This window comes from Crassostrea angulata, chromosome 10 (assembly GCF_025612915.1).
Source record: "Crassostrea angulata isolate pt1a10 chromosome 10, ASM2561291v2, whole genome shotgun sequence".
Lineage (NCBI taxonomy): Eukaryota > Metazoa > Mollusca > Bivalvia > Ostreida > Ostreidae > Magallana > Magallana angulata.
Window position 1 is genome coordinate 48,889,764 of NC_069120.1, and position 27,739 is coordinate 48,917,502.

Sequence of the window (27,739 nt, forward strand, 5' to 3'; positions counted from 1 at the left end):
CACTATATAGTCAGCTTTCCGTGGGGGAAAAACTGCTATATAGCCATTTTTCCGGGGGGAAGAACTGCTTTATAGCCTTTTTTCCAGGGGGAAAGATGGCTAGGGGGAAAAGGCACTATATAACACCGGTATATAAGACGCACCTAAAAGATGAAGTCTGGAATGTCGTCTGAACCTGTATAGAAAGTCCTATTTACTGTACTATATACATGTAATGCTACGTGACCAATGCATAAAACGTTTAACGTGTACAACTAGGCCACTTTGTTTCATCAAAAAATTGTCAAAAATATATGATAAGACCTAAATGATTTTGATTTTTTGAATGCATTGAAAGTTTTCATTACTCTTAACTATAGCTATATATACATACTGAATCGAATCATATGCTAGTTTAATTTATGAAATGCAAGCAAGTTCAATTGGAGTTCCTGAGCTCCTAGTATCTGTGTCATTCTTGCGTGTTCAATAAATTTGTTGATATTGACCAATTAGTGTTCAATATATTTGTTGATACTAGACTTTGACCCGTGCGTGCACGGGTTGACATTGCATATCGGACATTTACGAAATGGGTACATCGACACACCTTATTTATGACAATTTCATAACAAAGCTATAAGCGTAAAATAATGCTATTTCTGAATTCTGAATTCGTCTGAAATATTTCATAAGGAAAAAAATTGCAGATTACAAATCCGTTGTATATCTTTCCATGGAAATGAGATCATTCGACTAGAACTTGTTAGTAGTTGTTACTTTACATAAACCTGTACATGTGTTTCACGATGTAACTATACTTGTTTACATCGATTTGTTGAAGAGCCTTGTGGTCAATCATGATACCTGAACAAACTTAAATGGCTTTTTTCTATGACTGTCATAATTTATTGATTACATAGGATTAAAATTGTGCAGGTAACTTTCTAAAGACGTGTCAACACAATTCATACTTATTTACCATTCTCCATGGCAACATTATTTTGTAAGATAGAAAATCAATTTAAAGCGATTTTTTCAAAATGATTTTGGCATTTTAAGGTAAAATAACACACTTGGAAAAAGTCACTCAAATTAACAATAAATTATTTGATTATGAAATATAAAATGATAAATAAATTGTACGTATATTAAATAAGCGAACATTTGAGAGTTTGGTGATAAAAAAATTAATATTTAAAAAAAAATCAATATAGTTAGTAACAAAATGTACGGATCACAAGACCAACTTTTTATTCACTCGGCTATGGAGCAAGTTACATGCTGCCGTCAATAAAATCCTTTTAATTAAACAAAATGTCGTTACGATTAGAGGTCGGCCATTTTGTGATGGGGGCATGGCGCATGGTCACGATTTTCGTCAAATTCAATTTTACTGTTTTTATTATTTACAATGCTTAAGGAATGTATTTCTAATGATCAAATGAAGTCAAGCGTAGAGTTATAAGCGGAGTACAAGGCTCGCAATTCTTTGTCATGTAAACGAGGCTCGTGCTTTGTATTTGTTTACATAGTTTCAATATACCAATAAAAATCTTTTTCAAACTGATTTGTCTATCTTCTTATTCATTTTAAGCATAAATAATCAGTGCTTAACATTTAACACATTCATTTTTAGGTCTAAAACTGGAACTTTCACTTCAACATTCAAATTGAAACAAAAGCTTTGTTGACCACGCCCCTTTAAAACTGAAACAATATAATATTGGAAGTCCTTAAGCTTTATATAAGACCACACCAAATCACATTCCATTTTGGGGTTTTTCCCAAATTTAAGTCATGGCAGGTGCATTAATCTCAAATAGAAAAGAGAAGGATGGAGAATTATGGAGAAGGCTTACATAGGCATTGCCTGCTGCCTAATCCATTTATGTAAATGTATATTTGCATAATGAAATATGCTCAAATCAAATAAAATGGAAAAGAGAACATAAGAAAGCAGTATTTAGTAAGAAATATATTTTTCCCCACAATAAACATATGGTTTTAATTCACACAAAAAAATTTCCAAAACAGCAGATTCCACACTGAAAATAAACAAATCATTTACATGGTAAACAAACTAAAATGCCTAAAGAACAATGGATAAAACCCATAATATAATAGTACACATGTATAAGTATATAAGTATTGATTGTCTAGCCACCTTGTAGACAAAATCAAAGTACTGAGATATATGCTGAGATTTTGATGGATAGAGTTTCATTACTTATTAAACATGTTAAATAGGATATATATACGATTGTCAAAAAAAGATGTAACAATTTGTTAAACAATTAAAAAAAGACTACGATTGTTTGAAAAGTTCCTATCAATTTTTAGTTATTTAAAAAGTAGTTTTTTGTAGTTTCTGAGATAAGATTTGTACAAAATATCAATAAGACCATATCTACATTGGAAATAATTGTTCTCTCTTGAAGCTATAGTAAAATAAATATAAAATATGGTACATATACTAAAATAATACAATATTTGGGGAAACAATAACAAAAATTAAATAATTCTTAACACATGTATACATATCCTGTACGTATGTAATAAAATAAAATACAAAATGTATAGATTGACATACAAAGGCTACGTATTGCAACAAAAAATAAATGTGGTCTAAATTCCTTGACGAAAGAAAAAATAAGCGCCACATTATGCTAATGTTTATTGATCCAAATATTTGAATTGAGAAGCTTCCTATATTTCTAAGTAGAGTCTGTTAGTCAATAAAGAGGTGTGCATTAATGATATAAACATGTAATGACCTATGATCAATGATCCCAAAACATTTATCAATAATTCAATCAATAATTTATCAATAATATGTGTGAACATTATCATGTATAACTATAAGAATTAATGAACCACATAATTTCAATTGCGTCATGGCAACATGCATCAAATAAAGCAAGAACTACATTAGGAGAAATCTCCTTGGTTGGGTCACCATTATGAAACCATCAAATGATTCAACAAAGTTTATAATAAGTAATCTGCATTTTGATATAAGTAGTTGTGTTTTCAGGTCTAACTTTGGTCCCTCGACAATTGCAAAATATTGTGACCCACAATGAAAACACACAGCAGTAACAGTCTTGTTTTCATTTCCTAAAATGTGTACGTCTTCAATAACCCTCGTGGATGATCAACCTAAAAATTATAACAATTCAATAATCAAACATCTCATTTTTATATGTTTATAACATGCAATATTTAAACAAATATCATAATATACTAGTAAGACACTAATGGTGAGCTTTTCATTTCTGCTATTTATTCTGTTTCTTACAGCAGCTTTGCATGCAGTTCTCTCCCTTGTTAGTAGACACTGTCTACAATTTACATGCAGATTTCTTATTCATCTTATTTCTACAGTTACAGCAGGGACTTGCTACCAAAAGCCCTGTAGCCCTACATATACATACATTACAGAGATGGCTTCTAGCACAGAGGTGGAGTATGATATACATGGATTGATACATAAAATGACTGGAGAACATGTGGAATAGATGTATGAGCTAACGAAATGATCTACAAGATTTAACGCTATATACTGTGTATGTACCAAGACTGATAAAAGATCTTAATAAGAGGGTCTTAGTAGAGCTTTGGAAGTGTGAAAACCTTACCAGTATTTTTGATAATTTTCATTCTAGTGTCTTTAATTAGTATTTAATAATCTTTTGAGTGTCACAAGAGAAGAATTTGTGAGTGCTTTTGATATATAATCTCCACAGTATCTGATTTACAAATCATGATGTTTTAGTCATGCATGATATAGATTGATCAGAGAGACACTAAGCACTCTACAGGAGCACTGTTGTATACAGGTGTCAATCACAGCAGGGGACAGGTTCTGTCCCCGCCCAGACAGGAAGTATACCTTTCTGCCTCCCCTCTCATTCCACTGTCACACTTTTCGCGAGATTCCTAGGACAGTCAACCTGTAGCAAAAAATTTTAGACATGAAAACCTTAAAATTCATTCATTTGAAATAGTAAAATTTTCAATCTAAATGCCTTTTTATACTATCATTGTCATATAATTTACAATATTCTTTATTCTAAACTAGCAAATGATATAACTATTTTTTATGACTCCTGCAATGAAGTAATTTAAAATAATTGATGTCCAAATCTGAATCATCTCCTCCTTTTTTTGTATTACAGGTGTATTTTTTAGAAGTGTTTATTAAGAAAAAAAAATCAATGTTATAAAGAATTAAGTTTTTCTAGAGAAAGTTTCTAAAGCTAATTACGGTATTATAAAGACCAATCATGGTGGTTTTGCTCAATTGTTCTATAAAAGTGCTAGTGCTAGATCATGAGATGAGATTATAATAATTTATCAACACATTCACAATGTATTTAATCCTTAAAAAAGGGTCTCAACATATATTTTAGATAAAGGAAATTTTTAAGAAAAACCAGATTGTAAAAAAAACCTTGGAAAATACTGTACGTGTCATTTCTCTTGTATAAATTTACTTTTATTAAAATGCCAGTATATTTTACTAACTTTATTAAGTAACATGTACTAGTTATCTTTTTATATAATATTTTATGATGATTCAGAAGAAAAAAACGCTAAACCAGAAAAAATAATAATCCTAAAGCATTGAGGATTAGAAGATTTTTTTTTGGAATTTTTGCTATTGGATGATACAAGGGTATAATAGTATGCTTTGGAAATACATGTATTGATGTTAGACCCTAATATCATATTTTAATAAAACACTTCAAAACAAATAATTTAATCAAACAATTAAGACAAAATTCACATGAGTGTTAAGCACTGGTCAATTATTAAAAAAAGAGGTTATAATGAATGTGAAACAAATCTCGGACATGTTTTTATATTTAGCAATAGCACTAAGCAAAAAACAAAGACTTAAGGGACTAAATTACTGCAATATGAGCTAGCTGACATAATCTATAATATTTAAATTGTAATTTTCTTACAAATATATGTACATTTATAATGAGTACATGGGTTTACGTGTATATAAATGCTGAAATGTGTAATGGCAGATTGCGTAACATATGACACTTAGTCCCATCATTTAACATTTAATTATTTTCAACATCAACCACCTGGCATCCCACCACCAACTTTAACCATTGAAGCAAATATATATCTATGGCTTAATACTCCAGAACTAGCTCTCTGATTAAAGACCTCCACCCCAATCCTGTTTATTTCATAGGAGTAGCCATTTTACATCCAAGTTCTGCCTAATGAAGGGAACTGATACGGTAACCTTGACGACAAAAAGGTGGAGTTGTGTTGGGTGTGCAGTGTGTGATAAACACCGTGGAAGGAGCAAGATTGTAAGAAACAAATTAAATAGCATCTAATGAAAGAAAATGAAATGAAAGAGGAAATTATGTTTCTACAGTAATCCCATCACTCAAAGTCGGCATTATTACGATGAAAATAATGATGAAAATACAGATTTGCAAAGTTTCATCATTTAAAATTAAAAAAAAGACTCCAAACTATCTTTATACCTCCCATTATAATTGACTGAAATTCTAAATGGCAATACTAAAAACACTGGAACCAATTGAAAAAGAAACATAAGAACTAGAAACACATGCAATGTTTCTTACGTCAAATCCTCGCAATACTGCGATATGGAAAGAGAGCAGCTGCATAGGGATTACTGTGAGGACACCTTGGAGGCAATCTACAGTCTGGGGCACCTCCACATAATTATATGCATACTTTTGAGTTTCGGTGTCTCCCTTGGAACAAAGTAAAACTGGCCGCCCCTAAAAGGATACCATTGGACGATCTTGTTAGAGGTTTTCTACAGTAAGCATGCACGTCCCCCGTTTGGTTGCCCAGCCAGACAAGCACTACACACAGGACAGAACTTACTCCATCGGACACACTCAGCACAGTGGAAAACAACCATAGGAAATTCATATAATAATTTTAACTATAAAATCCAAATCTTTCCTTTGTTTAATTAGGTATTTGGTTTGGTTTCCATTGATAGTAAGAGTATATTGCAAAATGGAGCAAATTTTGTCACAAAGAGACTTATGAAACATAGGACAGATTATAGGTATGACATACAAAAAGCTATAAGCATGCAGAGAAGAAAGGCACTCCGGTTAATCTATCTACAATAACATATAGTTGGTCATTGGTTCAAACCAATCTTACATCACATCCTCTTAATTGTGCGATATGCATGGACAGTAACTGCATAGGTATTATGGTGAGGATGCCCTGTAAGCAGTCGATAGTGGAAGGCACGCCAATATACTTATTGACTTGCTGTTGCGTTTCCTTATCATCGTTATTGCCCAATACTATTGGGTTACCCTACAATGAATAATTATGGTTGTCATGACAACATGCATATTAGACTTATGGTACACAAGAGTTGGTGAGGTGAACACTGGGTACTTCTTTGTGGAAACAGGAAATTTCTGAAGAAGTACACATACCTGAAAATAAAGAGCTTTACTACTTGACCATTTTCACCAAATGTAAACTGGTATTTAGAATTTTACTAAAAAATAATCTTTTGTCCTTTAAAGAAAGAAAAAACCAATATAAATTGTCAAATTCAGTTGAGATGATTTATAATTTTTGGAATGATTGATTTGATGATACATAATTTGATACTCCGTGAATTGAAGCTGCATGGGCTTCTACATCTGTCTATGTTAATCAGCTGGTGGGCTATGTTGCCCCTAGTTGAGTATGAGCGTACTGAGTATGCAGTTAGATTGCTCCAATACACTGACCGCTAGTCAATGAACTACAGGGACATACGGAGGCAAGGGGAAAGATAGGAACTATCATTCAAACAACAAATACATTTACAATTGCAGTCACTAAATGTCAAATTTCATCTGTAGCATTCAATGCTGGCATTCTCAAAAATGGCTGAAAGAACATAAAAAATAATCTGCCATGGACCAGAAAACAGAATACTATTTTCATACATTTTTTCATTTCGAATACATAATTCCTTTTTGGTCAATGTAAAGAAACAGATCTCAAAGCCAAACAGGGTTACTTGCAGATGACAGTCTATAGTAATCAGAGAGAATTAGTAGGACAGTAACGACAACAACAACAGACATGGTCATGTCTCAATTCTGTAGTGCTAGCCCTCCTGTCAACCCTTGTGCTGTAAAGGAATCAATCAAGTTAAACTGATCAACAAACACATATACAGTCATACATTCACTTCCTCCCATGAAAGGTAAACAATGCTTTACTGCCCGAAAAATCAACAATTGTCTCACAAACTTACAAATTAAAAAAGCAAATCCTTATTCTTGTATTTTTGCTGTTATGCAAAGAACAAGATTGTTTTGGTAAATTTTTGTTTTACATTATTATGCAAAAAAAATGTCCAGACTGTTTTCTCAATAAAAGGAATTTTTTCCGATATTGATAAGAACTGATAGTATGGTCTAGACAGCAGCAAATACTTACATGGCGAGCCTTGACCTGCTGAAGAGCGTTCATGCATTTCTACAAACAGAAGGAAACACAAGACTGTAAAGTCGTTTGATAACGTAAGCCAAACAATAAACAATAACACATACAATGCTCCCTCACATTAAACATCTTAAAGCAGCTTGTTTGTCTACAGTTCCAACAACACTTTTCTTATCAAGTTATGGTGGTAACCTTTCATGGAGGTTATGTTTTATTTTTATCATGAGGTTGAAAATCAAAGTCTCATACAATTGGTGACTGCTACATGAAGATATGAATCATTTTGCTTCAATCCAATCAAACCACCTGGCTAGGTAACTTTTAATAATTAAACAGACAAGTGTTTATTTTTTAAGTTGACTAGAGGATAAGCATTTTAGTTGCTCAGTGGTCATGAAGTCATTAAGTTGACAAGGAGATTCGTAAATTTCAATGCAGTAACCCAAAGTCTCGCAGTGGATCAGTTACAATCTATGGCAGTGTTGACAGGGTGGGTCAGTGAACCAGAAAGGAGGTCAGTGAAGCGGAAAGGAGGTCAGTGAAGCGGAAAGAAGACTCACAGGATAGACTTTGTCTCTCGTCACCACCATCATCACTGGCATGGCTTTATCCACCAGGGCTAGCGGGCCGTGCTTCAGCTCCCCGGCTAGGATGCCCTCGGAGTGCATGTACGTCAACTCTTTGATTTTCTGCAACAGAATAAATTATTTTTTTTACATAAATATTGTACAGTAGTTTACTTGAATTAGGTGAAAATACTGTACACTGCTCAGTGAAAAATGCAGAAGAAACTGTAAAAAATGGACCAAAACTTGATACAGTTAATAGATTATATTTACATTCTACTGTGTTTTTCCATTAAATTCTGTGATCTTCAAATGCCTCTAAATGCAACAAGCAGTCAAAGGTCAAATTGACGAGTTTTATTATGACGTCACAAACGTTGAACGCTGTAAACTGCAACGTCACAAGCGAAAATCAACGTTCACGCTTGTGGCTGTTACTGTGGCTCTTCCAATAATATTAACTTACCCTTAGGATAAGATAGGAATTTTAAGGTATAAAACACATTTGCAGACAAGGCAAGAAGTTAAAACAAGAGGCCCATGGGCCACATCGCTCACCTGAGGAACAATAGGTATGATAAAGTCAGCTTAATGGAGTCATAATACAATCTGGACAATGTACATTAATACATGTAGATCCTGTATAAATAAAATCCATTTTTCCCCCTTGGAACTCGGATAGCCCTGATTGCTGAAAATATTTAAAAGAGCAGACTTTAATCACCGCTCCTGCACATATATAGGGACTCAACGTTATGCAGGCAGGGATGACCGCACACCTACGCAACTCAACAGGTACCAACGTTAATGCAAGCAGAGATAACGCAAGCAGGGATGACCTCACACTTGCGCCAACAGCTCAACCTAACGCAGGGAGTGCCACACACTTGCACTAGAAAGGCCAGAACACCAGCAGAGATGACCATACACTAGTGCTCCGCCGCAACCACCACCAATACAAGCAGGTATGACGGCACACTTGTATCAATGCGATACAGGGCAGAAATGACCGCACATTCTGTATCGTTGGTTAGAAAAACACGAAGACTAGAAAGAGCAGGGATGTCAACACCCTCAATTTCTCCGTATCTGTTCAAGTTTAACCCCAAACAGTCACTCGTTACAATGCAATAGACACTGTCCCTATATATGTGCCAGCCTAAAATAATTCATAGTATCTAAAAATTGGAAATCAAAAATAAACAAACTAATCCAGCCTAACCCAAAACTACTTATGCAGAACAACTTATATACATTGAATATTTATTATTGTATAAAAATAATAATCACATTAATTGGTTAACAGTGGATGCATTAATTAAAATAATCAAGAATCAATAAATCAAGGGCAGTAACCCAAAACAGTAATACAAAAAGATTCTAATGAAAAATAGCTGCCTGCTTCAATTTTATAGTCATATCACATGTTGAGTATTGCAGTTCTCAAAAAGATCCTTTACAATTGTTTATATATGGGATATTTAGCTACATCAAACTCTGAACCTTCTTGTGAGGCCGAAGAATTGTCCTGGAGCCAAAGTTTTAACAATTAAAAAGAATCATCTTGCTGATTAGTTTCTGAGAAGAAGATTTTTAAAGATTTACTCTTTATTCCAATGTAAAACTTTAACACCCCCCCCCCCCATGTGGCCTCACCCTACCCCCAGGGGTCATGATTTTCACAACTTTGAATCTACACTACCTGAGGATACTTCCCACAAGTTTCAGCTTTCCTGGCTGATTAGTTTTTGAGAAGATTTTTAAAGATTTACTCTATATATTCCTATGTAAAATTTTAACACCCCCCCCCCCCAATGTGGCCTCACCCTACCCCCAGGGATCACGATTTTCACAACTTTGAATCTACACTACCTGAGGATGCTTCCACACAAGTTTCAACTTTCCTGGCTGATTAGTTTCTGAGAAGAAGATTTTTAAAGATTTATTCTATATATTCCTTTGTAAAACTTCGACCCCCCCATTGTGGCCCCACCCTACCCCCGGGGGTCATGATTATCACAACTTTGAATCTACACTACCTGAGGATGCTTCCACACAAGTTTCAGCTTTCCTGGCTGATTAGTTTCTGAGAAGAAGATTTTTAAAGATTTACTCTATATATTCCTTTGTAAAACTTCGACCCCCCCATTGTGGCCCCACCCTACCCCCGGGGGTCATGATTATCACAACTTTGAATCTACACTACCTGAGGATGCTTCCACACAAGTTTCAGCTTTCCTGGCTGATTAGTTTCTGAGAAGAAGATTTTTAAAGATTTACTCTATATATTCCTATGTAAAACTTCGACCCCCCATTGTGGCCCCACCCTACCCCCGGGGGTCATGAATTTCACAACTTTGAATCTACACTACCTGAGGATGCTTCCACACAAGTTTCAGCTTTCCTGGCTGTTTAGTTTCTGAGAAGAAGATTTTTAAAGATTTACTCTATATATTCCTATGTAAAACTTCGACCCCCCATTGTGGCCCCAACCTAACCCCAGGGGTTATGATTTTCACAACTTTGAATCTACACTACCTGAGGATGCTTCCACACAAGTTTCAGCTTTCCTGGCTTTCTGGTTCTTGAGAAGAAGATTTTTGAAAATTTCTCGAAATTTTTCATTAATTTCTAATTATCTCCCCTTGAAAACGGGTGTGGCCCTTAATTTTCACAACTTTGAATCCCCTTTGCCTAAGGATGATTTGTGCCAAGTTTGGTTGAAATTGGCCAAGTAGTTCTTGAGAAGATGTTGAAAATGTGAAAAGTTTACGGACAGACGGACGGACGGACAGACGGACGGACAGACGGACGACAGACAAAATGTGATCAGAATAGCTCACTTGAGCTTTCAGCTCAGGTGAGCTAAAAAATGTAAATATAAGCATTAAATCATGATTTTTTGAAGTATACACTCTCATAACTGCAGCGGTGTGTGCATACAAATTTTCATAACGCGCTAACACGCGTTACTCAATTTGTATGCACACACCGCTGCAGTTATGAGAGTGTATACTTCAAAAAATCATGATTCAATGCTATATTATAAATTTCAACAAATGTGTGACCCACCCTTCTCCCAAGAATAAGTCTGAAAATATCAGGCCTTTTGTGTGCTGGCCATATAAATACTACCTGTAGGCTGTTTTGTTACTTTTTAGAGTTAAGTGAAATACACATTACATTTTATAATCGATGAACTGGTGAACACCACTTAATGTAAGATAATTCATACCAAGGCTCCCTCAAGACATGTTGCATAGTTATATCCTCTGCCCATCACTAGCAAACTTTTCTGTTGGTACAGCTCTCGGGCAAGTGTGTTCACATGTTCATCCGTTTCGAGAACTGCCTTGATTTGGCCTGTGCAAAACAAAGATTTAGCATGATGTAATAATAATCAACCATGGTTTTGTCCATGGAAGTAAAATTATCATACTGATTTTTTGATAATCAGCTAGTAGTTTTTTAATTGGAATACCCTGAACCTGGTTTCCAATGTGACCTAGCTGGCAGAACCAAGGTTTAAGGTCAGGATTCGGAAGTTAACAGAACTAGGTCTCTATTACACATATACAATTTACTTGACCTTGTAAGTTTAGAGAACTTGAGTTTGAACCATTTGTATATGATTATACATAGTGTAAAATATGTTCTAACCAAAACTTGACTGAATCTTTATCAAGAATGAGTTAATTCTGAAAAATAAATGAGTGTCTGTTCACAGTCACTAACTTGGAAGATTCTTCAGTCCCTGGATGATTTCCGTCCTTCGATCCTGCATTGAGATTCTGTCTTCGCACATCACCAGGGCAAACATCACCAGAGAGATGAACTGACTAGTATATGCCTACAAATACACACATACACATAACCAAGGAAAATAGCACCAAACATATGAACTGACTAGCATATGCCTACAAATTCACACATTAAAACACACATGAAATGTATTCACTGATTTATAAAATTAAGTAAACATTCATTGAAATCTATAACTTGGAATGTATGAAGATTTGAGTTTTTATTTGTCCTGACTGATATTCACTGACTTTAGACATTGCAGGAGTTGTCTTACTTTGGTACTGGCCACACCGATTTCCGGTCCAGCGTTGATGTGTACGCCGCAGTGAGATTCCCGACAAATGCTGCTGCCTACGGTATTTGTGATGCCCACAATCAATGCACCTCGCTGTTTACAGTACCGCAGGGCCATCAGTGTGTCTGCAGTCTCACCTGACAGGTAAACAAAACACAATGCATGAAATGAGAATCAATGCTTTTTTTTGTATTTCCTTGTTTGCAATCATAAACATTCATCATCTAGCTAATTGCTGGTTCCAGCTTCTGTTCAATGCCTACTTCATTCTGTTTACCACCTGTAGAAATCATGTTAGGACCATACCTGACTGACTGATAAAGAAGCAGACGTCATCTCTAAAAACAGGCGTCTGTCTATCCAGGAAGTCACTGGCTAGTTCCACCATTACAGGAAGTTCTGTCAGCTCTTCCATTAGCTGCCGTGTCTGCCAAAGAAAGAGCTCCAATACATGTACTCCAAAATACAAACTTATTTAATACATAGATTTCAATGCAGACATATATTGATATAAATATTATTTTCATGAAAAATGAATTAGTTTTAAGAAATCAGTTCTTTTATACAATTTGACACATGAGAACTTAAACTTCAAACATAAATGGATGTCAGAACCAATCAATGAAATCAATGCAGAAACTACACACGTTACAAAAGAGAACTTACAGCTACTGCACTGTGAAAGCTCGTCCCGCAAGCTATAAATAGAAGTCTTCGACAGCGCCGGATTTCTGTCATGAAGTCTTTGATACCTCCAAGCACAACCTGATTGGTTTCAAAGTTGACACGCCCCCTCATTGTGTTCACAACAGACTCTGGCTGCTCAAAAATCTCCTTCTGCATGAATGAGCTGTAGCTTCCTGTAGAGAGATAGAATCCTTCAATTGATTTATTTCAAAACATAAAAGATTTAAAAGAGGATTTAAGTATTCCTGAAGTTTATATCAGCTTACTCGTTAAATATAATTTAAATATACAGGTAATTTTCAAGCCTTGTATAAGCTTATCAATATAGAAATGACTGAAAATCAAAATGTCTTGATAAATCTAAATCAGGAGTTGACCTTTCATGATTTGTTGGATCTCCATTTTGATGGTGGTCACTTCTCGGGTCGCTGATTCGTCCAGGGTGCGCTTGATTCTGTGAATTGTCAGACACCCATTCTGTACTGCAGCCACATCATCATCCTCTAGGAAAATCACCTGGTTGGTGTGCTCGATTATTGCACTGCAAAAATTGTCCAAAATTGTACAGATACTGCACTGAAATTCTTTTAGCATGAAAATTCCTTCTTTATAGTTATTTATACAATTTATACAATGAAACCGAAAAAGCTGAGATACTAGTAAGTATAATGCTAATTCATTTAGGAACAATTCTAAAATTCCCTTTTTTTCCCGATCTTTTTGAGGTATGCACACTGTCAAGTGAGATACTAATCTGGTTTTATGTCATTACTTTATGTAAACTTAACCTTGAAACTCAATGCGTGCATTTGAAGAGGATACTAGATATAAGCACTGATGATCTGATCAGATTCACACAAATGTTTTAACCATGATACCTGGCATCTGATGCAAAGAAGTATTCCACTTCCTTGTTTCCGATTGGATGAAATTCTGTCGTGCTGTCTGTATGGTGAAGGGCAGGGTTCATCAGGCCTCGGTGATCTGAAACATGATTTTAAGCATAAATCCTAGGTTTTCAAAAGAATTAAATGTTCTTTTATCCATTTAACAACAATCTTTCTATCTCCTGGTTTTTAACAAAGAAGGTAATTTAACCAATTCAAAAGAAAAATTTTGTTTCGTAAAGAAAATATTAAATAAAGTGCACAAATATTTTCTTTGAATTGCACACGAAAAATATATGTTTTTGGGAGCCTTTTGTATAGAATTTATATAAGAATCTGCTGCTATTTTATGCTTGGTGAAATATCTGGACAATATCAATCTCAAGTTAAGGGATTTTAAAAATATATCATTATGTATGGAATTCACTGAAAGTTACATGGCCTTTTTTACTTTTTTATTGTATTCATTTTTCAAAAAATGATCTGAATTTTTTTACTGGATTCTCAAAGCATTTCTGAAGGGAGCTATTGTAGAGAATGCTTTAATCTTTAATATTCCTGTTACATAATAAACCTTTTGGAACCTGTGTCCCACTTATTAAATACCCCATACTTACCACGAAAATTCTATACTTTATTTACTAGCTATGAATTTCTCAAAAAAATGCTCTTTAAAATCAATTAAAATTTTGTTCAACACACAATAAAATTACTGCCAATTACAAGCAATTACTGTGAACTACAGATTTAAAAAGCTATAAATACTCAATTTATATGTACCTTTAAAACATATAATTAATTCCTAGGACCTGTTTTCCATTTTTACACAACATGCATGATACACAAGATATGCACATTTTGTTTATGCACACAAGATATGCATAAAGTGTTTAACATGCAGATATATTGTATATTTCACAGAGACATAAATAAAATAAAGAAATGATTATATAACACATACTACCAGGTAGATTTAATACCTGCTTTTTCTTTCTAGCCAAGTAAGAGTTACATATTAATAATATAGAAAATTTTCTTATATATAAACATGTATTTTTATTGGTTATCAATAAATTCATTTAAAAAAAAAAAATCTGTTTTTATCAAGTAGATTTTTTATGCTAATATCAAGCGTTATCCTTTGCAGAGAGCATTACTCTAGAAACTGCAGACAGCGGCCGATTACTGCTGGACCTCGGTCTGTACAAGTCCAACTGAAAGCACGCTCTCTTACAATGCAACAGTTAATAATTATATGCACTGCCACCCTTAGTTACTAAGTAACACTTTACCTAATAAACCTGAGACAAAATGAGTATGTATCAATTAGTATTTGTCTGTATATTCTTGAATAAAATATCTGCGAGCCAATTGCTCACTAACGATACCTCCGCTCTATGAAGTCAATATACAAAACAAAAATAGTCGTCATTTAACTTTGTTAAAAAATGAATCCCATCATATGGCATGGTTATAAAGAAAGTGTGTTAAAATTTCAACCAACTGCAATAAATATTTCCTGTGAAATCTTTGACGAACATTTGTTTGAAAATTTAGGCTAAAATTAAACAGAATCGCCATTAAACAGAAATTGACGACTGATTGGTACAAATTTTAAAATGCATCCCACCAAATGGCAAACCTAAACAAAGAAATAAAAATTTCAGGCATCTGTGATTCATAGTTTCTGAGAAAAATGTGATAGAAAATTGTTACAGACAGACACAAAGGGTAAAACAGTATACACCCCTCTCCTTCGCAGTGGGGTTATAATTAGTTATAATCATAGAATTTTATAGAATTGTAACAATTAACTATCAAATAAAAATAATAAAACACCACAAAATTTTCTATATCTATAGAAATAATAAAATTTACTAGGTTTCCATATTCAATGGTTTTTATTTGAAACTTTTTCTTTAATCAATTTGAAGTAAACTAGTTATAAAAGGCTCGATCAAAATAGAAGTTTTAACTTTCAAATTCATAGATACTATATATGATTGTTTTTGTCAGTGTTTTTGTTTTCACCCTTCTTCATGTTTAGTTTTGTTACTCCTCGACAGAAATAGCTATACTAATTATCACAGCTATTCAAAAACTGTTTTGATTTTGCCATCTCTTAAATTTGCCAGCAGGCAATAAGGGGAAAGGGATGAAAATACGGTAATTGCCCTGTATACAGTACCTCATTTCACATGAAATGTTCTTCTGGAAAATTAAACAGAAGAAAAAAGCCCATTCTGAGTTTTATGTCATACATCTTTAGTACTACCGGGTATATTATTATTAAGGTCTTCCGTTTCCAACGGAAGACCTTATAGTGATTGTAATGTTTCTTATTATTATTATTATTATTTTTTTTTTTCCTTTTTTTGTCCACAAGATTTCTCAGAGATGGCGGGATGGATTTTCTTGAAATTTTCAGGACTGATAGAAAATGATAATATCTCTAGGCGTTTTTTTCATTTTTTCAAAATTCACTTCCTGTCGTCCGTTTCCTGTCCCGCGACAAAAAGCTATGGACAATGAGATCTCAGAAACGATAAAGACTTGAACCTCCAAACTTTGAGGGATGATAGACCTATAGTTGTAGATGTGTTTAAACTATTTTGTTTTGTTCGTCGTAACTTCCGGTCGTCACCGGAAGCACTTCAAAAATAACTATTTTTTCGCATAAAATTCATTTTCGATAAAATAGATATATAAGTATAATTCTATGCATTGGTTATCTATGCGATATTAACTCAACAAAAAATTTCGACTTCCGGTGAGATATCTCAAATATCTCAGGTAGCTTTTTTGAAACACATTTTGTACAAACGAGATCTCAGAAACTATAAGTGATCAAAGCACAAAACTTTCATTGATGATAGACATTTGATAGAAGATGTGTTTAACCGGTTTCGTTTTGTCTTCCGTCACTTCCGGTCCACACAGGAAGAGTTCAAACAAATCGAGCTGTTTATCAGTTTAACTTATTTCCATTGATATTTGTAGTGTGCTGGATGAGAAATGAAGTACAAAGGGCAAGTTTACAAGATATATTTAAATACAATTTAGATTGAGCACTTCCGTTTGTCCGTTTCCTGTCCCGCGTTGGAAAAGCTTGTATCAACTAGATCTCAAAAACGGTAAAGACTTGAACATCCAAACTTTGTGGGATGATAGACCCATAGCTGTAGATGTGTTCACACTATTTTGTTTTGTTCGTCGTAACTTCCGGTCGTCACCGGAAGCACTTCAACAATAACTATTTTTTCGCATAAAATTGTTTTTCCATAAAATAAATATATAAGTAAAAATCTATGCATAAATTGTCTATGCAATGTTAACTCAACAAAAAAATTCTACTTCCGGTGAGATATCTCAAATATCTCAGGTAGCTTTTTTGAAACACATTTTGTACAAACGAGATCTCAGAAACTATAAGCGATCAAAGCACAAAACTTTCATGGATGATAGACATTTGATTGAAGATGTGTTTAACCGGTTTCGTTTTGTCTTCCGTCACTTCCGGTCCACACAGGTAGAGTTCAAACAAATCGAGCTGTTTATCAGTTTAACTGTTTTCCTTTGATATTTGTAGTGAAGTCGATGAACATTTAAGTAGAATGGGCAAGTACAAAAAAAATATTAATTACAATTTACATTGAGCACTTCCGTTTGTCCGTTTCCCGTCCCGAGACAAAAAACCTTGATTCCTGGAGATCTCAAAAACGGTAACGACTTGAACGATCAAACTTTGTGGGATGATAGACCTATGTATGTACATGTGTTTACACTATTTTGCTTTGTTCGGCGTAGCTTCTGGTCGTCACCGGAAGCACTTCAAAAATTTGTTTTATTCATTTTACATAAAATGAAAATATCAGTATACAATCTTACATATGTCATCTATATAATTTTAAATTGGCAAATAAATTTTACTTCCGGTGAGATATCTCAAATATCTCTATGTAGCTTTTCTTTTTACAAATTTGATGTCCGCAATATTTTCGTCATTGTAAGTGATTGAGACACGAATCTTTCATAGATTGTTTGATAGAATTTTGATTGGGGATGTGTTTAACGGGTTTAATTTTGTCAACTGTCACTTCCGGTTCTTACCGGAAGGGTTCAAACAAATCCTGTTTTTAACAAGTTTAGCTGACTTTCTTGGAATTTCATCTAGCCTGATAAACAGTGATGCATATTAAGCAAATGTACGAGAAATACCAGCTTTTGTTTTTATTAATCACTTTCGTTCGTCCGTTTCGGTCCCGAGACAAAAAATATTGTTTCAAAGAGATCTTAGATTTGGCAGAGTCGTGAACAACCAAACTTTGAGGCAAGATTGACTTATGATTGTACAAATGGTTAACATTTTTGTTTAGATCGGCGTTACTTCTGGTCGTCACAGAAAGTACTTAAAAAATTGATATCTTTTTCATTCTCGTTGTTTTACATGTAAGTAACGTCTGGATATATCATTCACAATAATTATCACATCATCTTTTTTTGCTTGTAAGAGAAGCAATGTCATACAGTTAAATTGATACATGTATATCAAAACGGAAGACCTTTTTGTTGCTTTTGCAACAAGTGTCTAGTTATCATTATAATTATCATCAATGCTTTAATAATGAAACACCCCAGATACATTTAAATTGTGAAAATAAAATGTTGACAAGACTATAATGTGCTGAAAGTCAATCTGAAATCTCCATGTGTACTACAATGATATCTACTTTAAAATAAAACACAATAATACCGATAAATCAGTCACAAACTCGTCATTAAAAAGCATTATTATCAAAACCAGCTAATTTGTTTTTAACGAAATTTTTAAAAAAATCTCAATATATTAGTGATTCCTGCTGAACTTTTGGTGAAATACAGAGACAGAGAGAGAGGCTGAGCTTTGTTGCTGCTGTTTTAGAGAGACAAGCCATGCCAGAGAGAACTCATTAAGCAGCCAAAAAAGGTCCTCTACCTGACTTTTCTGTGGCCAGGTCAACACCTCCTGCATGCATAAAGTATAAGGCATCAACAAACATCCTATCTCATGCTTGTATATTACAAGTTTATCCTTACATATTACAAGTTTATCCTTACATATTACAAGTTTATCCTACAAGTCCATATTAGGGCCATAAATACATAAAATATTTATCAAATGCATTGATTTTAATTGTGAAAAGACTGGTTTTTATATACATGGATTTTACCTCTTGATTTTTAATTCATTTTTTTTTAATTCACGAGATTACTTAGTAAATGTACTATAGTACTTATGGACTTTAAGTTATCAGTTTTAACTAAAACTTTATAATGTCTCTAAGACACAGTTTTATATATAAAAAAAATGCCATAAAAATTAAACAAATATATATTTATAAATATGAATTTACCTATTATAATATTTAAAACAGCTTAGTGTTTTATATCTTAGAAAACATTATATTGATCTGAGAGACATTCAGTAAATGTAAACTGTTGATTAATTTAGAAATGTTGTTAACATTAACAAAAAAAAATTCAAAATTATTAATGGAAATAGAAAAAAATATCTTATAAACTAATTTAAAATGAATAAAAATAATTATGTGCATCTATATATCAATAAAACATAAAACAATATTTGAAGTAAAAAATACAATTGGGGTTATATCCAACAAAACAGTGTGTATACCAATGTCTGTATCTAGAATGTTTATGAGTATTGTTACACTTGGTGCATATTATATAACGATTCAGCGGCATGCTTTATATTCAATATGTTGCTGTATGATACATGCAGTCATGCCCGACCTTCATAAATCCTACCCCCCCCCCCCAACCCCAACTCCATCTCCCCTCTCAACCCCCCCCCTTTCCTCTATATATTTTCATTCAATAAGAGTTAATTTGGTTTATGTGGATGAAAGATTGATGATTAATTGTTGAATAACAATTCACAGAACATTTCAAAAATGAAAAAGCCAGAAATTCTTGAACTCGAGCAAAATTTCACCAATTAGTTGGAATCTACTCTTGTGTTCTACCAAATAGGACATTTCTATAAGAATAGAGTGAAGCCATGGTAAGATGCTGGTAGATTGTTGATGCAGCAAGAATGAATTTGGTAAATGCTTTAGATGTTGGTGAGAGAAGGCTTGAATAACAGAACAGAGTACTTACAAACAATAGCATGGATTGAACCCTGACTCAGTATGCCATAGCCAGACATGTACCGATATATCTATATATATATACAGTCATGTATTTCTGTCACAAGGACAATTAGTGTTCAATTAACCAGTGTAATCAAATACCCAGTAAAAATATGTGCATTTTTTTTAAAAATAATTCCTTATTGAGTGAATAATTGTTAAAATTTTGGGATGCTTTTTGAAGTGGGTCTATATTTCATTTTACCTTTGTCCGAATACATCTAAACCTAAAACCAAGTAACTCTAACACAAACTTTCAGTAGCTACTTTTTTAATATAAGTAAGTTTCTTGATACAAAACTTTCCAAAGCATACATTTAACCCAGCCCAAGTCATGCTTGGGTAAGCAGTGTGACACAGATTTACTCAAGTGTGACAACATCTATAAATAGGTTCATCTTCCACACCCTATGTCCCTGTTTTGTTTCACTGTCCTTATTGAAACCAGTAATTTACAGTCAAACTTTGTTATCTCAAACTAAAAGGGACTGTTTAAAAACTTCAAGATATCCAAGTATTCGTGATATTGAGGGTAAAATAGTTCAAAAATAAGTGGTTGGGACTTACAAATCACTTCAACATATCCATTGTATTCGAGAAATCAGTGTTCAAGATATCGAAGTTTAACTGTATTTTATGCTGTGTCATCCATACAGAGAGGAAAATGAACCCAAGATATACATACATAGAAATATAGATACTTAGATAGTAAGACTAATATATGCTTTGCAATATACACACCTTTCTTTTCCGAAAGATTTGGTTCTACAATTACGATTATCAATACATTGTATTATATCAAACAAAAACACAATTTTTAGGGCTTTTTATCTAACTTTTCTAGATTTTACCGCTGCATGCAATGTTGAAGAAGACCTAAATAATGTGTGAAAGAGAATATGCTGATATGTGTTTCAATCCTATCCATAGAGCATTGCTAACTGGACGTAGTAATGATGCATTATTTACTGTGAATTGATCTACCATTAAAGTAGTATTACAATACTATGTATCTCAACAAAACTAATACTGGCTGTTAGAATCAGAATGTGGTGCTAGAATAGATGTATTACCAGTGTGCATCAGAGAAGAAATTCAACAGTGTACCAAAGTTAATGGATCTATTGATTTGGTAATCATTTATTTTAGTTCAGTTTAACAGTCTACGCATATGTTGGTGACATAATAGCTAGCAAACATCTGTAAAAGAGTTTATGCTTTTGAATGATTGCAACATGAGTGAGGGAAAGAATGAAGGATTGCTTCAGTCCAATGCCCTGTCTATCTATCGGTCTGTCTGTCTGTTTATCCATTTGTCATCTGTCTGTCTATTTGTCTACTGGTATTTGTCCATTTGTCATCTGTCTGTCTGTGTATCCATTTGTCATCTGTCTGTCTGTCTGTTTATCCATTTGTCATCTGTCTGTCTATCTATCTTGCCTGTCCACCTGTCAGTCTGTGTCTGTCTGTCTGTTTTTTGTGAGTACATGTGTGTAAGGTGACTCTGGGTGAGTTATACCTTTACTGTACAGGATGGGAATGTGGTCGGTTGACAGCTTGGCCTTGCTCTTCACTCCGATGACCAGGGGACTTCCTCGCCTACAAACAGGTTAAAAAGAGTCTTGCTAGTCAAGGGAAAAAGCAATGTTCTAACTACCATACATCAAGGAGCCAAGGACATTGGATTTGAACTTCCTCTGATGGACGTTTGAAAGTGAGAAATTTCTTGACCCTCTTCTGTCTCTCTCAGGACATTTAAAAAACTAATACTTATCTGCCAGATCTGCATGTTATTAACTTGAGAACAGGTACACTATTTCAACAACACACTGATCTATCTGGGGGCTTTCACTAGAGCACTAATCATGTTTACAAACATAAGATGAGTAGTAAACATGCCCTCACCTAAATTGTTATTGACAAAGCAAAGAAATTGGAACAAGCTAAACAAAACCTGATCGTAAATAGGACTTGAAAATGACATCAACACATCTTTAAACAACCTGCTTCAAAGACCAAATAAACAGAAGTCTGTCAATACGCCTACGTTATGGAAGATTGCCTATGTCAGCAGACAAGTCTCAAGCACATTACAGTTTACCCTGAATAGGTCTTTCTTTGAAAAGGTCAATAAATAATGAATCAATATCAAGACCTCAATAACAAGGACACTGTTTTCAAACTCTTCCCTAAAAGATAAAGCCCAACTTTACTTTATTTAACACAACTTCCACCAAGAGGTGAAAAAGAAAGTGTGCATTTAAGGACCTAATCCTTCACTCTTATCTTTCTGCAATACTTCATACACATATGTACATCACATAGACATGTAACTCTTTCTAATATTACACACACACAAATGTAACTCTTTGTCACACCTGAGCTCAGGTTGCATCTTACCTGGTAGAGACACATTCACCTGGGAATTTGGAACTCATGAAAACCAAAGAAAAGGCTCCCTCCTAAAAAACAACAATATCAGATTTTAGTCTCTATTCTTATATTATTTTGGTTTTACTTGGGAGGAGAGAAGAGTGAAGTAAAGGTCCTCCATTTAAGTGATAGGTACATATCATTCTATGCAACAGGATGAGAGTGGACATACCAGCTGTTGAACGGTGAGTTCGACGAGCTCTCTAAACGAGATGGCCGAGTCTTTGTGCTTGTCCGATATGTGTTTCACCAGTTTCACGATCACCTCAGTGTCTGTCTCAGATTCAAACACCATTCCCTTAGTGATCTATTAGGACCACAGAAAATGACAAAATCAACATTAAAATCATGTCCTAAAAGAATGAAGACTCTATATGAGGAGAATAAAAAGATTTATTATTTCATTTACCAGACTGAGTATATTTTTGCCTTCATTGATTATCCATTTTTAAGAAAAAAACCCTCTTATATTTGTGTAAAAAATGGTCACTTACCAGAAATGACTTTAAGTCTTTGTAGTTTGTAATGATTCCATTGTGACACACAAGAAATTCTAAAATAAAAGGCACAGCTTATAATTATCAAGTAACTGTAATATCAACCAAATACATGGACTTCTTCACAATGATTACAACTTTACATATGCCAGTGGTGTTGGGGTGTTTTGACTGACCATTGGTTGGATCTGAGCGCTGGGGGTGACTGTTGGTGGGGCTGGGCTCTCCATGAGTGGCCCAGCGGGTGTGAGCGATCCCGATGTGAGTGTCAAATTCCTTCTCAAAGTCCAAGTCAGTGGTCTCTGCCAAAGAGAGCATCATATATTTCAGTGTTAGATATCGTATTTTTGAATTATTCTGTCATAATGAAAACTTTACAGAAACAATGAGTATGACTATAAGATTGTTTAGCAGCACATTATCAACTAGTTCACCGCTGACGTATCTTTTCTTCACTGAGTCAACAGAATGTAGATAAAAACTTACGGGCAATCTCCTCTTCCAGTCTGGCCACTTTCCCTTTTTGTTTGATTGTCTTGAGTTCATGGCTTCCATTTTTAGTATTTGTGCCTTCAAATCCAACTCCTACAAACAACAATATTTTAATAAATTTTGCCAAGTTGTTAAGTTTCCCTCAGTGAAAAGCATTCTAGCTTGTTAAAACTAAATATTCTATACCACCAAAAGATATAATCAAAAAGATCACAAATGACATGAAATGCATTGATGAACTTGCATGACAGATAAAATTTGACCTTGACCCACCTGCAGAGTCATAACCTCTATATTCCATTCGCTTCAACCCATTGACAAGAATTTCTAGAATTTCCTTCCGTTTGGCAGGAACCAAATAGTTCAGGTATGCAAATATTCCTGTAAAATGAAGAAGAAAACAATTAATTGGCAAGAAAATACAAGTCAGAAATTGGGAGAAGATTTTTGCCCATTAAGTAAAAATTATCATTGGTAACTGGTGAAAGATTGTTTTCTTGTTGTTCGACTTTACAGAATTTCAGTTTGCACGTACTTTAAGTGTACAATTTGATGCAATTATCTATAATGACAGGCAGTAAACGTGTTTTTTGATGGACTGTTGATAGTCAATATTGATTAAGGGAACAATACAACTATTGAGATAAGATCCCATTTTCAGCCCGGTCAGACATAAGATGAGACACTGGCAACAATAGATGTATTGATTTGGTATCTGCGTTTAACAGAGTAAAGAGTGTGTATGTTGTCCTGCCCCCTACCGTAGTCCCTGCAACATCTGGTGATTTCATCCTACATCAACCTTAAAATTTCTCAACTTTATTCATCTCATATTTAGTGTTCTCACCAAACCACTGAATGTAGTGAGCGTGTCAATAGCTCAAATGATATCAAACATAAACTGAACAAACCAAGTCTTTCAATGACTACTATAGTTTCCACAGAAATGTCCCTCAGGGTTTAAAGATCAACTAATCAAAATATGAATGTGTGAAATTCTTACAACTAACGGAACATTAAAAGTGCATCATCTTTGCATGTTTAGGCATTTTGTCAGTCCCGAGGTTGGTGTGGGGAAACAATCCCATCTCGACGATACACACAGTCACCCAATCCAAAATCGCACAGGATCCGATTGTTGTTTTACGTAACCAATTTGTTTAGAAGTTTCTCATGAACAAGCCTGATAATGACGCAACAGAAAATAGCACTGTCCTTAACAACATAGCTATTAATTAGGCCCCACACCCCTGATTAACAAAGCCATTTATTCATGATATACAGGCGACGCATGAGAAATCTTGCACAGGTACGTGACCTGTCTCAATAAAATATACGATTTGTTTGTACTGTCACATGCTTTATTGAAAAAAAATGCATTGAAATAGCTTTCTTTATCTTAATAAATATCTTAAACTTTTTCATAGAAAATTCTTGTTCTTAGAAGATGACCAATTTCTTCTTAGAAAAAAGATTACAGAACTTTAGATTAAAGGTCTGATTAGAAAACTAGCTTCCCACAGATAAGAAATCCTCAAAATCTTAGTGTTCCATAAATATTTAAAAATACTGGTGTACACGACATGAGTGATGCTGCTTTTGTGACTTGCATATTTCAATAATCTATATTATATTGGGGACCTGTATTCATCCTCAGTCTGTAATATTTTCAGCATACACAAGGTTGAACATACAAATATCTACTGGTACATGTATTAATGTTCTCAGTACTTTTAACTTTCGTTTTTGCATAGAGATTTTGTGTGTAGACTGATACTTCTTGAGAAAATGACATTCCTTTAGATAAAAGGGTTCTAGGAAGACAAACAGTGCCATAACCCTACAGGGAAAATCCCTCAAAATCTAATGACAAGTGTTCCATGAAAATGACACATAAAAAGAAATTGGATATACAGTACAATGGCCTTGAGATTTGCAAGTTTGTTTTTTTTATATCAACTTTTGAATACACAAAACTGGTTTTTCTTTCACTGGGATAGCATATTTTCTCATATTCCGGCATACGCTAAGTACCGGTAATAAATACTGCTGTGTTTCAATATTTCACTACTGCAGTTGTCACACACAGTATTAAAGATTTATTTCTGTAAACCGCAGACTATGCAGGTACCATGGTTGCAAGTCACCAGGTTAACTGTCTTGTCAGATATCAACAAATACCTTTCAATGCTTGAGCCCCATATTTCAACATCATTCTTCAGTGCTGATATGTATTTATTACAGTGACTTGATTGTCAATTTTCTGCTGAATTTTTATATGAATTGAAGACATTCTAGAATAAATGCACTGAAATAAATGCATTCCCTTCGGTATACTTTTAGATGTCATTAAGTCAGTCGCTGAATATTATTTAAATTCTTATACCAAGAATACATTTTTCTACGTTGTACAGACAAAAATCTTCTCTTTTAGATTGTTTGTTTTGGTCCATTTGACCTCAGTCTTATAAACCTCGCATAAATCATTTGTGAGAAAAGATCATCAAATTGATGATAGCAAGCCAAGATCTGATTTCTTTCACATCATTTCCTTGGAAAACTTGTTTTTTTTTCTTTTCTTGCTTTTTTTTGTTTTTTGTTGAAAAATTACCTTTGTTTCTTAGACTAGCTGTAATCTATCATTACCCTACCCTTCCATTCCAAACATAGTTCCACGGTAATTAAAGTAAAATTCAAACACTTAAAAAAAAAATCAACAGATACTAATAAATTCTGTAGATTTTCAATTGTGTGAAGTCTTGGTATTTATTTTTTCAAGAGTGCATGCATCATGTGCAAGTCAAACCATTGTTTGCAATAAACACATATACTGACCTCCCTCAATGAGTGGTGTTACAGCTTCCATTACCATCTATTTCTTTTTTAGCAAAAGGCAAACTTAATAAATCTTTGGTCTCTTAATATTGTAAATCAAATGTCACTTTAAAAATTTATCCTGCACTTATTAAGTAAGTGGGTTTTTATTTTTATCAATTTCAATACCAATGAGTGAAATTTCAATTGATTTATTTCTGAGACTACTATAAGCATGTCCAGTCAATAAGAATATGGAATGAATATTAACCAACCATTTTAAACTTCCTAGTATTCTCTGCCAAGCTCTGAGGGTGGTTTATTTAATTTCAAAGACATCTATTTATAGCCTATACCAGGAAGATGTTTTACACAAAAGAATCTAGCTACCATTAATTTTTTTGGTCTTTTGTGATAGGTATTTGTGCATTGCGGAACAAATTTTGGATTTAATTTTATAGTTCTTGGATACTCCTTTTAATTGTCCCCATCTAGTGAAGTACAAAGTAACTTGATAATACATGTAGAATGTGCCATAAATTTATTCAGACCAGAATTTCTTAACAGTTACCTAGTAATGTGAAATGAAAGTAAAATAAAAGGAACATATCAAATTCTTATCTTATATTAACTTCAACTTTATTTGTACTTTTTACAAGTGTTTAAATATTTAAAATCATTTCAGATTGAGTTTGAAGGTACATTGCTCCAACAATTTTACACATTGAACCTAAATTCAACTGCAGAAAATAAATACTACATCTAAATAGACATGATAAGCATATCAACTGAAGTGCAAAACAATTATCCTTATATTTTCCCATTCTAAAAAAAAAAAAACTCCTATTAACTGATAAAAGGCACTTAACAATAATTTCCACTTTTATTGATACTTCTTGGTCTCCATCGAAACAAATGACACAATGTTTCAGACATTGCTTTGTTTTATGTGAAGAGTAAAAACAACCATTTGAAAAGGGGTATTCAAACGGAGATTCAGTGGAGGCGAAATGCATCCACCGAATTTTAAAATACAATCATTGCTCACTTGATTTAATTAACATAACAAGTTTTACTTAAAAACGCATCTTGTACCCGCCTCCACACCTTTCTCTGGCTTCAAGATGCAAGGATGCATTACGATTTCATCATATAAATCACAAGTAAAAAAATAATGATATTTTGTTAAAAAACTTTATCAATAACGAATGGCATCTAATGTTAATTCCAAAAAGAGTTACATTCATCAACTGACCCAAGAATAACACCCGGATAACTCCGGTATTTTTACTATCATGAAGTACAAGCATCATCATGTTCTGTACTTAACTGCTGCTCCCGGAGCATAAGATTGTTCATTTAAAAATGCCACTGACGAAACATAGTGTAAAGAATTGAGCTGTGGCAATAAATAATGCAGTTATCCCACAAGAAGTTGTCTCTGTCGACTTACCGCACATGTTGTCACCGTCTCCACTGTCTAGTAAACAACGCCACGTTCGACGGAAAACCCCTTATATCCTTATCACTGGAGGCCGCCTATATCACTTCCGTCTGTATTTTCGTCGTCTGATTCCAAGATTCAAGTGTCAATCTGTCCAGAATACGC

The 27,739-nt window shown here is 33.9% G+C and overlaps 1 protein-coding gene across 7 annotated transcripts; it reads right to left on the reverse strand.

Moving 5' to 3' along the window:
• Nucleotides 1–1,942: 1,942 nt before the first annotated feature.
• LOC128165139 (glutamine--fructose-6-phosphate aminotransferase [isomerizing] 2-like) lies at nucleotides 1,943–27,739 on the reverse strand. 7 transcript variants are annotated; one of them, XM_052829374.1, is made up of 22 exons: nucleotides 27,584–27,739; nucleotides 23,590–23,697; nucleotides 23,311–23,409; nucleotides 23,001–23,126; nucleotides 22,822–22,880; nucleotides 22,500–22,634; nucleotides 22,295–22,356; nucleotides 21,414–21,493; nucleotides 20,636–20,659; nucleotides 18,676–18,705; nucleotides 13,692–13,797; nucleotides 13,191–13,354; nucleotides 12,793–12,986; nucleotides 12,433–12,553; nucleotides 12,106–12,263; nucleotides 11,763–11,877; nucleotides 11,263–11,390; nucleotides 8,022–8,150; nucleotides 7,456–7,494; nucleotides 6,166–6,327; nucleotides 3,875–3,935; nucleotides 1,943–3,141 (listed from the first exon to the last, which is right to left on the reverse strand). In XM_052829374.1, the coding sequence occupies exons 1-21, from the start codon at nucleotides 27,588–27,590 to the stop codon at nucleotides 3,891–3,893; spliced, it is 2,091 nt and encodes a 696-aa protein (XP_052685334.1). In that variant the 5' UTR covers nucleotides 27,591–27,739; the 3' UTR covers nucleotides 1,943–3,141; nucleotides 3,875–3,890. The 7 variants fall into 7 exon arrangements, with proteins under 7 accessions (XP_052685334.1, XP_052685331.1, XP_052685330.1 ...); XM_052829371.1 differs by lacking the exons at nucleotides 6,166–6,327; nucleotides 27,584–27,739 and adding exons at nucleotides 5,604–5,765; nucleotides 26,152–26,200; XM_052829370.1 differs by lacking the exon at nucleotides 27,584–27,739 and adding an exon at nucleotides 26,152–26,197.

Bases quoted from the DNA above. Each gene is read 5' to 3' on its own strand.
- LOC128165139 (XM_052829371.1), bottom strand. From the start codon at position 26,188: ATGGTAATGGAAGCTGTAACACCACTCATTGAGGGAG. The intron at 23,127-23,310 runs GTAAGTTTTTAT...TCTCTTTGGCAG, and splicing joins ACTGGAAGAGGAGATTGCCC to AGACCACTGACTTGGACTTT. The intron at 12,987-13,190 runs GTCAACTCCTGA...ATCTCTCTACAG, and splicing joins GATCCAACAAATCATGAAAG to GAAGCTACAGCTCATTCATG.